The sequence below is a fragment of the Talpa occidentalis genome, unplaced genomic scaffold (genome assembly GCF_014898055.3).
Source record: "Talpa occidentalis isolate TD23 unplaced genomic scaffold, MPIMG_talOcc4v2.1 talOcc4.6, whole genome shotgun sequence".
In the NCBI taxonomy this organism is placed as follows: Eukaryota; Metazoa; Chordata; class Mammalia; order Eulipotyphla; family Talpidae; genus Talpa; species Talpa occidentalis.
The window spans coordinates 90,862,100-90,876,424 of record NW_023604972.1 but is presented as its reverse complement, the minus strand read 5'-3'; the positions used below and the strand labels follow the sequence as shown (position 1 = coordinate 90,876,424).

Below are 14,325 nucleotides of genomic sequence, written 5' to 3'. Positions count from 1 at the left end.
TTTAGCAAGTGTGATACAATATTGGATGTTAGAATTTTCTCTCCTAAATAGGGAACAAATATGATAGAGAATATAGGCAAATGAGATACCAAAATGTTAGTTATAATTCTCATAAGCTGTTTGGACAACATGGCTTTAGATCAGCTGCTGTAAGATCTTACTGATACGTTACCCCAGAAGTAAACATAATACCTTTGTCATAGCTGGATGATCTCACTTCCCCATAAAAAGGAGGCCCAAAAGCAGACCATGAAACATGCTGTCTGCAGAAGGGGTTGCCAGTCTGCCTAGTTGTCTTCTGTACTCACTATTTGATAGTTACTATTACCCTCCTACAAAAGAGGTAGTGAAGGGTTGAAAAAAAACCAAGAGTGATAGTCTGTCTGAAGTCCCTTGACATGAAATAATAAGTGAGAGACAGAAATTGGGAGTGGACTGTGAAATGTATAAAATAGCCCATTAAAGAAAATGGTCTGTGTGCCATAGCAGTACATTAATCACTGTGTGCAAAATAACATTGTAGGAAGATGCTGATTGTGTAAATGACCATACCTGGTCTTTCTCTTTTTCTCTCGCACCCAGAAAACCAAACTCTGAGTCAGGAAAAACATCTTCACACAGTGGAGTTTATTCAAGATTGCCATCAAGGGAGTAGGTGGGCTAGGTACTCCAAAACAGCCAGCTTCCTGAATGGCAGATGTACTGGAATTGTATATGGTGCAAAGGAATGTGAGGGAAGTGCAGGGCTTCACATTTCCAGATCCAAGGAGGTGTTTGGCAGTCTAGGTGACATAAGTCAAGGTGTTTGACTTTACTAGCAGGATGTTTTCTCAGCAGTCAGCAGGTATTTGTTCCTGATATCACTGTCAACCTCAGTGGGACACAGAGAGTTTTATTAGGGATGTAACACAATTTTCCAAGTTCCCAGGAATGTGGGTGGAGCTATTTAGCAGTTAATCATGAGCAAGGGGGTAGAGGGAAGAAAGGGTGTTAGAGTTTAATTCCTCTTGCTCCTAATTTATAGTTTTGAGAAGGGATTTTTTTGTTGTAAAATGGAGGGATCTACTATAATTTGGAAGAAGCTGAAGACCACTTAAGAGAGTCAGTTGTGTTGATAGCCTGCCTAAAAGAAGTAACCAGTAGTTAAAAAAAAAAAATTAAAGTGTTGAATGTCATTTGAAGATTAGTAGTAAGCTTAATTGCTATTATGTAAAGTGTGAGGGAAAGAATCAAATGAGTTTCCAGTTTGGGTGATTGGGAAAATAGGAGTCCAATAATATACAGGCAATAGTATGAATAAATATGCATGTTGGAGAGAGTAGTTGGCAAGAGAGAGATAGTCAAAAGAGAAACTATATGTAAAATGCCAATGGTGTCTGGCCCTATAAATGGAGAGTTGGTTCTCCCTATGATAACATGTTTATTCATTTTTCAAAAGAATTTATTGTAGGGCCTCCCTGGTGGTGCAAGGGATTAATTCTCAACACTGTAAAGCTATCAGCTGCTACTGCAGTACAAGTTCTTCGATCCCAGGCCAGGGAGCTAACCCACATGGTGCAGCCAGAGCTCTTCTGTCTCGCCTGCTGTTCCCCTCAGCAGTATAATTTCACTGCCTGTTCAGCTCCCCACTCCATATCTGATGAATCCTCTTAACCTCCCACCCCCTACAGCCCCCCACTCCCACCTCTGGCCTACACCCCAGCCTTTGTATGCATAAATAAATCGAATAAATCTTTTTTAAAAAGAATTTATTGGGCCTCCCCTGGTGGCGCAGGCTGTTGAGTGCCACGCTGTGAAGCTGTCCACAGTCTCTGCAGCACCGGTTCGATCCCGGCCCCGGCCCTGGCCAGCCGGTGAGGGTCCCACATGGCACGACAGACCTCTCCTGTTGCACCCACTGCTCCCCTCAGCAGTGGATTTCGTCAGTCTGCCTGTTCTGTTCCCTGCTTTGTCTCTGGTGAATCCTCTCACCCTTCCGCGCATCTGGCCTATACCCTGGTTCTTGTATAAAATAAATAAATCTTTAAAAAAAAAAAAAGAATTTATTGTAGCACTCTCTAAAGTAACAAATTTTGAAATGATTTTACTCAGCATTTTAAGTATACAACTTCAGTTATTAATGCAAAACAGTATAGTTTTTTATGTCATTTTAGCTTTAGATTCAACAAATAATTGTCAGCTGTGATTCATTTACTGTCCTAGATGCTAGAGATACAGCATTAAACAAAGCTGCCTTTAATCTTTCAGGAGATTACATTCTAACCAGCTTATTTGGCCTACTTAGACATGTTGAACAGCATTTGAGAATGTTCAGTAAACTATGCCTAATTTTTTTTTAAAGATTTTATTTATTTATGCACACAGAAGCTGGGGCACAGGCCAGAGATGCAGGGGTTGAGAGGATCCACCAGAGACAGAGTGGGGAACAGAACAGGCAGATTGACTGAAATACACTTCTGAGGGCAGCAGCGGGCGAGACAGGAGAGGTCTGCCTCGCCTTGCAGGTTTCTCCCTGGCCAGCTGGGGATCAAACTCGTGCTGCAGAGGCTGCGGATTGCTTCATAGTGCGGTGCTTTACCACTTGCGCCACCGGGGAGGCCCAAATTATGCCTACTTTAAATTGATTAATTTTTTAGCAACTCACAGTAATCATTCATCATATATGCATGTTCTTCATGGTTGAAATTACCTGTTTTGTAGTTTTAAGTATGTTTTATGAGTTGTTTATGTTAACAGTGACATTTTAATTTTTCTTTCAGCAGAATATTTATGTCTGATAGATTTTTGTAAGTGAAATTCTAAAAAAGCAGCTAAATTTAACATACTTTCTTATATGTACTTTAGGAATTTGATTTTTTTATTTTTTAAACAGGTTTTAAAATATATCCTTTTTTAGGTCTATAGAAGAGAGGTAGAAGAAAATGGGATTGTTTTGGATCCTTTGAAAGCTACTCATGCAGTTAAAGGCGTTACAGGACACGAGGTCTGCAATTACTTCTGGAATGTTGATGTTCGCAATGATTGGGAAAGTAAGCTGCTGTTATTTGTTTTAATACCATTATTTTAAGTTTAAAATCAAACTCAATCTGTTTTTCTGCATAAGTATAGAAAATATAGTCTTCAGTCACTATAGAAAATAACAGGAGAATAGCATAGGAAACATAATATCTTACCTTTAAATAGAGCTTTTCATGATACAGAATGCCTCTTAGTTTTCTGTGCTGCAGTCATCCTGGTAGATAAGAAAGTAAAATTCAAGTAAATCAAGGGACTTATCAATACACACATAGCACATTAGTGGAAAAGCCAGGAATAAAATTAAAGGTTTCTATTTTATTATGTATGTACTCTTTTCCTAAATTATTTTGTTTCCATGGTAAATCCTCAGTGAATCCTACCCCTGCTTTGATTTGTTTTGAGTTATTCTTAAGGTGTGTGTGTGCGTGTGTGTGTATGCATGCACTCCCTTTATGTACCAAATTTCATAAAAACTGGTATTTCCTGAACATCAAAGGATGTTTACCAATGATAGTTTGATACTGTTTTTCATAAATATAATCATCAAAGATAGAACAGATTATTCAGCTTCAGTAAATTAGGGATGATAGGGAATAGTCATAGTATTCAAAATCTGTATCTGAGTAATACTGTGGTGATTATAATTACTTTTTTTTGATGAGGAAGGAAGATATTTGGGCCAAAAAAAATGAAACTTCCAAATGATCAAGTCTCACAGCTATCTGTCTAAAGATTTAATGCTAAGTTATTAGCTACCTCTTATTTACACTTAACCTAGATAGGACAAGCTCTTGTTCATTTTGCTATAACTTTCAAAAGTGAATTAATGGCATTCTAGGAAAAGGTAGTATATCTTTTTGACTACTAATAATTTTCTCTTCATTTCAGCAACTATAGAGAACTTCCATGTGGTGGAGACATTAGCTGATAATGCAATTATCATTCATCAAACACATAAGGTAAAGAAAATAATGAAATCCATTTATATATTTTGCTAGCTTCTAGTCTCTGTAGAATTAGATAGGGGGATGGAAAATATGGTATTCTGTGTCAAGAGTTGTAAGATATAAAGGTGATCTAAGTGGTTTGTCTGAAAGCAAGGGAAATTGCAGAGCATGACTATTAAGAGGGTCGTAAATCAGAGGACACAGAAACCTTGTCATTTAATATTTCTCTTACCTTTTTCTGCTCTGTTTCCTTTCAGAAAATTGCCAGATAATATATTGTATATAGAATAATAAAAATAGTTACTGTTTTGGAGAGGTCCGCCAAAAGCCATAGTGTACATGCAAAATTTTAGAATTCTAGAATTATGAAAGACATATAATGATTCAGTAGGTACTTAATTTTTCCATATCAGTGGGTACCTCATTTTTCTCTTTAAGTTATTTTTAAATTGAGTTGAATATATGAAAATATTTGAGGATTGGGCTATTTCTTGAGTGCTGCCTTATCATTTGAGGCATCTTATATCTAATGACTGAACTCAACTTCATTTTATATGACAGCTGCTCAAGGAACCTGTAACATTGAGGATTCTATTTCATCAATATAGTGGGAGGGTTAATTTAAGTAAAATCTAAAATTTAGTAAATGTTAAAATATCAATTGTCTTGTGATTTGGATTGAGTATAGATGACACCAATAACAGAATCAGAAGTCTCTTATGATCTGGGAATACATGCTTAATGGAAAACAATCCGCTGAATGTATTTCTAATTAATAATAGATGGAGGGTAGGTTGTATTAGGTTTATTTCTTTTTAAAAAAAAAAAAAATATTTATACAAGAACTGTGGTACAGGCCAGAGGCACGGGAAGGTGAGAGAATTTACCAGAGACAGAGCAGGGAACAGAACAAGCAGATGGACCAAAGATACTACTGAGGGAAGCAGTGGGCGAGTCAGGAGAGGTCTGCTGCGCCATGTGGGTTTCTCCCTGGCCGGCCGGGGATCGAACCAGCGGTACGGAGGCTACGGACAGCTTCACAGCGTGGCGCTCAACCTGCTGTGCCACTGGGGAGGCCCAGGTTTATTTCCCTTTTTTTTTTTTTTTTTAAAGATTTATTTATTTATTTATACAAGCACTGTGTACAGTCAGAAGCGCGGGAGGGTGAGAGAATTCACTAGAGCCAGAGTGGGGAACAGAACAGGCAGACTGAGAAATACACTGCTGAGGGGAGCAGCAGGCAGCAGGAGAGGTCTGCATGCCATGTGGGACCCTCGCCCGGCAGGTGGGGATTGAACCGGGGCTACAGAGGTTGCAGGCAGCTTCGCAGCCCAGCTCTCAACCGCCGCGCCACCGGGGGAGGCCCCAGGTTTATTTCTTAAAAAATAAAAACTGACATTTATTAAAATGCATTTTGTATGTTAAAAAAGTTATGTAGAAATATATATAAAGATGATTGAAGTAGCAAGTGTTATCTGCATATTACCACCAAAAAAAAAAATAGCAGGTCATATTATTCCTTTGAAGGTATTATTCCACGAATATTCCACAAAATTCAGTGTTTGTAATTAATGATGTATATTCTCCGATGCTTTCCATTTAGAATATGACAGATTTCATCTTCAACTAAGACAATTTTGATTGTATATCTGTTTCGCTGTCAAGGACTCTATTATGAATAGACAGTAGTTCAAATTTTCAAAAGATTTTTACTTCCACAGAGGGTATGGCCTGCTTCTCAGCGAGATGTATTATATCTTTCTGCCATTCGAAAGATACCAGCCTTGACTGAAAATGACCCTGAAACTTGGATAGTTTGTAATTTTTCTGTGGATCATGACAGTGCTCCTGTAAGTACACTCTATAAATCATATACAGTTGTACATTAAAGCTAAATGTATAATGTAGACCAAAAGTGATAAATTCATACCACACATATATACATACTTGATTTGATAGTGCTTTTTAGATTTTGTTTTATAATGAAATGCCTTCATGGAACTGTATAGCCCTTGCGTTAGCTGAGAGCAGTGATCATGGCTGTGAGCATCCCCGTAGAACTGTTGTCTTTTCTTCTTGAGTTAGGTGAGACAGAGCATGGGTAGTACATATAGGCTACTTCCCTCACTTACGTTTTTACTCAAGTCATGATCAACTGCTGGCAAAATCTCGATGGTTTTTACCTTGATCTAACTCCATTTACTAATTAAGAAGAGAGAAAATAATTCCTGGTGTCATGTCAGCTTGGTATGTGTTATTTATTGGTACTTCATATAAAATTTGTTGGCAATTTTGATGAGTTATGGTTTTGGTTAACCTGATACAGTGTTAGACCAGTGGAGATTACAAAATAGTGGGTATCTTTTACAGTGGTGGTTTTTGATTTTTTTTTTGGCAGTTAAACAATCGATGCGTCCGTGCCAAAATTAACATTGCTATGATTTGTCAAACGTTGGTAAGCCCACCAGAGGGAAACCAGGAGATTAGCAGGGACAACATTCTGTGCAAGATTACGTATGTAGCTAATGGTATGTATTGGTTTGTTTTTGCTACTTGGTAATATGAATATTCTTATAATGATCTGCATGGTAACTGACAGTTTTGATAAATGCCTTTTTAGATTTTATCATTTAGATTAGTAATTTCAGATTTGGAGACATGTATAGCAAAATTATCAGAAAACTTTCAAACATTCCTAAATTTCACGCCAGACCCATTGTAAAATTTAAGCGGAAGCTAGATCAGCGAAATTTAAAATTTCATCTCTAGATCATTATCATATGTACTTGGCTTTAAAAAATGTTTTATTAGATATTTCTTAATTTTATATATATTTAATTTTACATATATAATTACTTGTATATAATTAGGAATATAAACAAGTGGGAAAAGAAATTAAACATTTTTTCCTTGTTTTCCATTTTCTGAATTATTACTCCACTAGTCCTTACTGTTTATTTCACAATGGCCTGCTGCTAGACAGCCTATTCACTGTTGACCACTTACTATGATGTCTTAACTACACCTGCAGTAGTTATTGTAGTCTCTTTAGTCAAATACCCAAACTTTCTTCACTACGCAGGACCACCATAGCTGCTAGTATTTAAAAAAAAATTTTTGCCTAAGTAATTTACTGTTTGGGTAGAATTTCATGAATAAATTTTCCATAAGTAACCTAAAGTGTTGCTACACTTAATATTTGCACATAATTTAGAACCAATAACATTTTAGAAAGGTAATAAATGCTTTCTTATTTACTATCTATTTTTGTTTACTGATTAGTATTAAGGAGTTAATGGTGAAGAGTTTAAGAGATGCTAATTGTTCCAGTGTAAGGAATTTTTTAAAAGCAAAGAAAGTAAGTGTTATGTGTATTTGGAAAAATTGTATCTTAACAGGTTCTAATTTTCTTTATCTCACAGTAAACCCTGGAGGATGGGCACCGGCTTCAGTGTTAAGGGCAGTGGCAAAGCGGGAATATCCAAAGTTTCTAAAACGTTTTACTTCTTACGTCCAAGAAAAAACTGCAGGAAAATCTATATTGTTCTAGTATTGACAGGTACTAGAAAATATGTGTTACCCTTTTTGTAAGCTTTATTTGACTAGTATGACTACAGATATTAAATTTTCAGTTAATTGTCAAAAGTAGTTTCTGTGTTTTATGCTGTTCACAGTTACAGTTTTTATAGCTTTTAAAATGTATTTTTTTCATTCCTTTATTTGTTTATATGAGATAGTAGCTTTTTTTGGATAATACCTCTTTTTAATTTAAAAAAGTTTCAACTGGCACAGGTGTCTTGCTGGCCTGTGACTATGCAGGACTCTCTTGTAACAAACCTATCCCTTTCAGGGGCAGTTCTTTCTGCCTCCTTGTGTCCGTGCAAGTATTCTTTACTTTTCACTTCTTTTTCATAATAAATCTGCCCTTTTGAATAATAATAAATGTATGCATGAATGAATAAAAATAAATTTCAACATTATAAAACTACAAAAGTATAGAATTTCATAAGTACAAAATCCCCTTATATTTTTCCCTTTCCAGAAATGGCTGTTAACTTACCACGTAGTCTTCTAGTGTGTGTGTGTGTGTGTGTGTGTGTGTGTGTGTGTGTGTGTGTGTACGATTTATTTTTGATCGCTGTTTTAAAAAAATATTCTAATACGTTTTTTCTACTTAACAATATATCTTGATTATACATCTCCTATCTTTTACATCAAAATACAAGATGTATAAAGCTGTCTTTTTAAAAAAATATTTGTTAGAGGAATGTGAGACTTTGTCAGCCAGTCCCACGGTAATGTCTGGATTAGTTGCATATTTTTACTGTCAAAGCTTCCCCAAACATCTGTACTCATGGAGTTGGAATCTTCAATTTTTTTTAAAATAAGTGCTATGTTAACATACTTCATAAATCAAAATTATGAAAATATATATGATGAAATTTGGGGCCTCCCTGGTAGCACAGGGGTTCAGCCTTAGCACTATCATGCTAAAACCACTGCAGCCTGAATTTGATCACCAGCCAGGGAGCTGACCTATATATGGTGCAGAGAACCTCTCCTGCCCGCTGCTCCCCTCAGTAGTGTATTTCAGTAATTCCACGTGTTCTGCTCCCCACTCTGTCTCTGGTATACCCTCTCACCCCCTACACCTCTGTCCTACAGCCCAGTACTTCTATGCATAAATAAATAAAATCTTTAAAAGGAAAAGAAAGAAGAAGAAAGTATCCCCTGCTACTTGGCCACCAGGTTTTACCTCCCCTTCCCTCTCCCTCTCTGTTCCCCTACCCACACACATGTGTGTAACTGCTGTTAATTGTTTCTTGTGTATTTTTCCATTTTTTTTAATATCTGAACAAATACAAATGTAATCCTCCACATACACTTTTTTGTTGTTGAAGAAAAGATAGCATGCTGTACACACTGTCCTGCATCTTGTTTTTGCACATCTTGAAGGTCTTTCCATCAGTGTACAGAGTCCTCATTTTCTTATAGTTTATGTATAAACTATGTATCTTGTATGGATATACACAACTTATCTAGCCAGTTCTCAGCTGGTATGTAGTAAAGTTGTTTCCAATTTTTGCTGGAACAGTGTTGCAACTATAATCATATGTCATTTTGTATTTGCAAGTTTATCTGTAGGGTAAATTACTAGATGTGACTTTTCTGAGGGGATTTGTAATTAATGCATTCTGTGGAGTTTGCGTTAGTCATCTCTTCAGCAGTAATGCATTTGATTGTTTGCCTGTACCCTTTCACACAGTGTGTGAAATAAAACTGAATTTTCCAATTTGATCGGTAAAAAATACTCTGCTATAGTTTAATATAGTTTTATTTTTAAATGATAAAAATAGTATAGTCCATAACCATATAATAACTGATCTTTTTAATTAAGTCCGGTTTCTGATGCTATTTACAGTATTTATTAATTTTAAAAAAGAAAAACCTGAAAGACTAGATTTTATGTGTCAGACACTAACACAAGGGTTATCCCATTGATGTCCCAGATATTTAGCTTTTCCTGGGGAAAAAAGTTAGCTGAAAATGTTAAAACAGGTTCTGGTCTTACCTGAATGGTTAGTTTTTTGAGAATACAATCTTGTCTTCAAAGGATTCTCTCTTCAAGCATAAATGCACTGCATGAATGCATTATTTTTAGTATATCTTATACTTTGGAATCATTATGGCTTGATCTAGACACATAACATTAATTCTGTCTCTGCACAGTATCAATTAAGTCAAAAAGCCCAGTGCCACATGATGGCAGCAGGCTTGTCCCCTACCTCACTTAGCTGGATGCCTCTCTCCACTGCCTTAAAATTCTAGAGTTGCTGTTTGCTCTAACCAGGTCCAAATATGCAGTTGTATCTGCATTCTATCTTCTTCACCACTAAGCCCAGCCTTGCCAAGCAGGGCAGAAAATGTGTGTATTGAACAAACAAAATCGTAATGGAGTTGTATGTAGAATATGCCCTCAGTTGTTTGAGAAGAAGAATTTTTTAAGCACTTGAAAAATACATGTTAACATATTAAAAGCATTTGCCTCTATACTGTCAGTTTTGTGGCAGTGTTTTATTGGCTGGCTGTATATTTGTGCATGCTCAGGCAAATACATACATTCTTTTTTTGTGTAGATCTACTAGGGAAGCAGTAAATATTCTTTGAAAAAAATTATCTCAGGGTAACGGGGTAACTGTTTGTGGACGTATGTGTGTGTGTGTGTGTGTGTGTGTGTGTGTGATTGTAAAGGTAGAACTGAAAAGACTAACTTGGTTGAGTTTTTTTTTTTTTGAAGATATATTTACGCATACAAGAACTGGGGTACAGGCTAGAGGTACAGGGAGTGAGAGGATTCACCAGAGACAGAGTGGAGACAGAACAGGTGGATTGACCAAAATACACTGCTGAGGGGAGCAGCAGGCAAGGCAGGAGAGGTCTGCTGCGCCATGTGGGTCAGCTCGCTGGCTGGCCGGGGAACGAACTCATACTGCAGAGGCTGCGGTAGCTTCACAATGCTTTGCTTAACCCCTGTGCCACCAGAGAGGCCCCCAGGTTGAGCTTTTGAACCAAATTCAGACTCTACCATGTGGTAAACATCTGTTTTTACCTAAAGTAAATACTATTTTAGTTAAATATTGCCTCACGGTAATTTAGAAGATGTATACATAAAGTAGATCCTAGCATTAAAACCTCAGGAAGGCCTCCCGGGTGGCACAGTGGTTGAGCGCTGGGCTGCAAAGCTGCCCGTAGCCTCTGCAGCGCTGGTTCAATCCCCGGCCACTGGCGAGGGTCCCACATGGCACATAGACCTCTCCTGCCATGCCCACTGCTCCCTTCAGCAGGGTACTTCTTCAGTCTGCCTATCCTGTTCCTCGCTCTGTCTCTGGTGAATTCTCTCACCCTCCTGCGCTTCTGACTGTACCCAGTGCTTGTATAAATAAATAAATAAATCTTTCAAAAATATATATATAAAACCTCAGGAGAGCTAGCTTTCTCAATTTTGGTTCAAAGAAATAGTAACTTTCATCTTTGGGGAAATTCAATAAAGAATTAATGAGGTCCAGATATATTTAAAACTCCTTTAGTCAAAACTGTTAAACACATTTAAAGATTTATTCATTTATTTATACAAGTGCTGGGTACAGTCAGAAGCGCAGGAGGGTGAGAGAATTCACCAGAGCCAGAGCTGGGAGCAGAGCAGGCAGAAAGACCAAAGTACACTGCTGGGGGGAGCAGTGGACGGCAGGAGAGGTCTGCGCGCCATGTGGGACCCTCCTCCGGTGGCCGGGGAGCAGCCGGGGATCGAACTGGCGCTGCAGAGGCTGCGGGCAGCTTCGCAACCCAGTGCTCAACCGCTGCGCCACCGGGGAGGCCCTCTTAAACACATTTAACAAGGAAAGTCTGAGCATGTTTATTTCTTAAAATAAGGCAAGCCTCTTTCCTATAGCCTAAATCAGTTTTTCAGATTATTGATAAGTGGTATTATGAAGCATAATTTTCATTGAAGACTAAAAAGGAAAGCTGACAGGGTACAAATCCAGAGGCCTGTGATTGGGTTCCTCTTTGTTTACTTGTTTGCCTATTTAAATTTTTTCTGACTTTCAAAAGAGTCCTTATACCTACTATTCTTTGTTGATGGGATAAGTTTCAAATAATAAGGCTCATATTCTTTAAAGTAGAAATCCTTGAAATATAAATTTTAGTAGAAATTCTGTTCAGCCTATGAATTCAAATAGTAGATCTAGTAGTTTTGCAACTATTAGAAATAATGTATTGATGAGTTTTTCCTTTTCATTTTCTTTCCTACAGTTACTGAAACAAGGCTGTGTGACATTCCATGTTGGAGGAAAAACTAAAAAAACAAAAGCGATGCTCTAAGCTGGAACATAGGATCTACAGCCTTGTCTGTGGCCCAACCCCTTGGCCTTGTGTACAAAATGAAGAAATACTGCAATAGCTAAGCTGAACATCTAACACTAGCTGTATCCTGCTAGATCTCCTTGCTCAGCCTATAACTACTATAAATACATGTACAATTACATGTATATGGCTATATTTTTATTTGCTTGCTTCTAGAAAAGAAAAAAAATCAACTTTGGATCACAAGTAGGAATTAATGCTTTAATTTTGGAAACTTTTTCAGAATTTTTAATTTACTATGGTCCGGCCTAAGAGCCTCAGTTGTATCAGATTTTGTGCACAAAAGAAAAGCACAAATGTTGAACGCACATGGAGAATGTGCTTTCTGTGCACCAAATAATCTGGATGGGGTTCTTCTTTTAGGCCTTCAGTGAAATCTGTGTCCAGAACTTTTTGACTTTTTTGCTTTGTATAATCATAGAATTAATTGCTGCTGATTTCTATAATGATTCACATTGTCATGTAAAATGTCTCTTAATAACTGAGGGCTGTCAATAATCTGTGATTTTGCCTTTTATATTAGTCTTAACTCCAATGAAGAACCTTGGTTCTGATGGAGAAAGAGTGAAAGCTTTATTTTTTTCCCCCAGATATCTTTATATTTCTATTGTATTTTTTAGTTGTGTATTGTGTGCTACAGATTTTTTTCAGTTTGTTACAAACACAATTTGGTAATTCCTCAGTTGAATCTGCCTGCCTCTAAACAGAAACATCGATACGAATTTTGTGGGTATAAACTACTTTCTCGTAAAACAGTCAGGATAAAACAAGCTCATATTTGCCTGGAATTATAGGAGGAGATGTGGTGCTTGTTAAAGCGAATCAGACTGGGTTTGACATTTGATTCAGTGTTTCTAGTTTCTAAATATGTGATGTTCTTCTCATTTGGGTCAGTTTAAAAAAATATGTTGCAAGACATGTATTGAACATGGGAGCGATGCTGTTTGCCTCTTGATCAGAACCTTCAGCAGAGCAGTAAAGGATTCCATGTAATTCAAACTGAAATTCTTTCCTTGGTCGCTGTAAGAACTTAAATGTAAAATATCTTTTTTTAGTTTTAGGCCTCTGTAAAAAACTTTGAAGCATGGAGTTGAGGCAAGGAATGGTACTCGTTGAAGTAAAAATGACTGCCCACTTCAAAATCTTCATTGTGCTAAGACACAAATGTGCTTACATAAATCAGAGGCTTTTGTAGATTATTTGCTGACTTGTTCATCTCTATAGAAACACAGAAATCAGACCCACTTTAAAAATCAGAAAGTCATATCATGTGAAACATGTCCTGTATATATTTCATACATGGTAATGGTGTCTTAATGATAAATGCAAGGTGATAATTTAATGATGGGATTAGTCTGATCACTTAATATGCACAATCCTGGAAGTGAATTACTTGCATCAGATATAGTGGTATTTATTATTATGTACAGAGAGAAAATACATATAAGACATAAGCTTAGATTACATGCACGCAGATTCATGCTCCTTAAATCTTTTCTATTTTTTAATTTACGTTTCTCTCAATAATGTGCATGGAATATGCCTTATTACAGAAAAATACTGTTCATAATTTGACTATGTGGAAGTGCCTACATGGTGGTAATGCTACTAAGGCAAATAAGACAAATTATCCTATCAGTTTACTACATTACCAGTTAACATTTTATATTGTGATGTTTAAAAAGAAAAGTTTATACCTCAAATGTGTATTTTATTTTACAACCAGCTGTGCGGTTGAGATGGGATTGTGGTGGGGGTGGGGTGGGGGGAATGTTGGGGTGGGAATGTTTATCTACCACAGCCACTGACAGAAATCTTCAAAAAATTTCTCTATGCCCACTATAAATTATTCTCTTTGCTGTTTCTGGTAGCTATCATGATCACAGACAAATAATTTTCATAATTAAATTGGATAGCTTTATTTTACAAAGGTATGGAAAGTGTACAAAGCAGTATCAAATCTAATTATCTTTAGTTGTGTTTGCACTAAATGTTGACAATATACTTTTGCAATTTATTCTGTAAATAAAATGATTACACTAGAAATATTTGTATAAAAAAGATACATTTTGCCTTTAGATAACTGCACTGGTACTTCACTAGCGTTAATCCCTTCCAACCAGATTTAGAAATGTGCTGGGGACTATGAAAATAATTTAATAGAGGTCAAAATTTGTAGAGGTACTAGCCTTTTTTGACAATATTCAGACCCTCTAGAATTATTTCTGTCTGGCTAATTTCTACATGATATTTTCTCATCCACAGATATTTCCTACTTCTCTTCCCCAAGCAAAAAAAAAAAAAATTATCTTTTTACTCTCTTTTCTACTCAGTTATTCTTTTGTACGTGATAGAAACTTGAAAAAATATTGGTGAGAGATTTTCTCCCTGAGTGGCCACTGTACAGGACAAGAAAGCAGTGTTTCACTCGGAATTT

General features: G+C 36.7%; 1 protein-coding gene across 2 annotated transcripts in view; it reads left to right on the top strand.

Moving 5' to 3' along the window:
* CERT1 (ceramide transporter 1) overlaps positions 1-12,707 on the top strand; it is a 100,059-nt gene extending 87,352 nt beyond the window's left edge. For both annotated transcript variants that reach the window (XM_037530016.2, XM_037530015.2), the window contains 6 exons: positions 2,897-3,029; positions 3,907-3,977; positions 5,687-5,815; positions 6,364-6,493; positions 7,388-7,524; positions 11,778-12,707. In XM_037530016.2, coding sequence (XP_037385913.1) covers positions 2,897-3,029; positions 3,907-3,977; positions 5,687-5,815; positions 6,364-6,493; positions 7,388-7,515 — 591 coding nt within the window. In that variant the 3' untranslated portion in view covers positions 7,516-7,524; positions 11,778-12,707. The remainder of the gene's footprint in view (positions 1-2,896; positions 3,030-3,906; positions 3,978-5,686; positions 5,816-6,363; positions 6,494-7,387; positions 7,525-11,777) is intronic.
* The last annotated feature ends 1,618 nt before the right edge of the window (positions 12,708-14,325 follow it).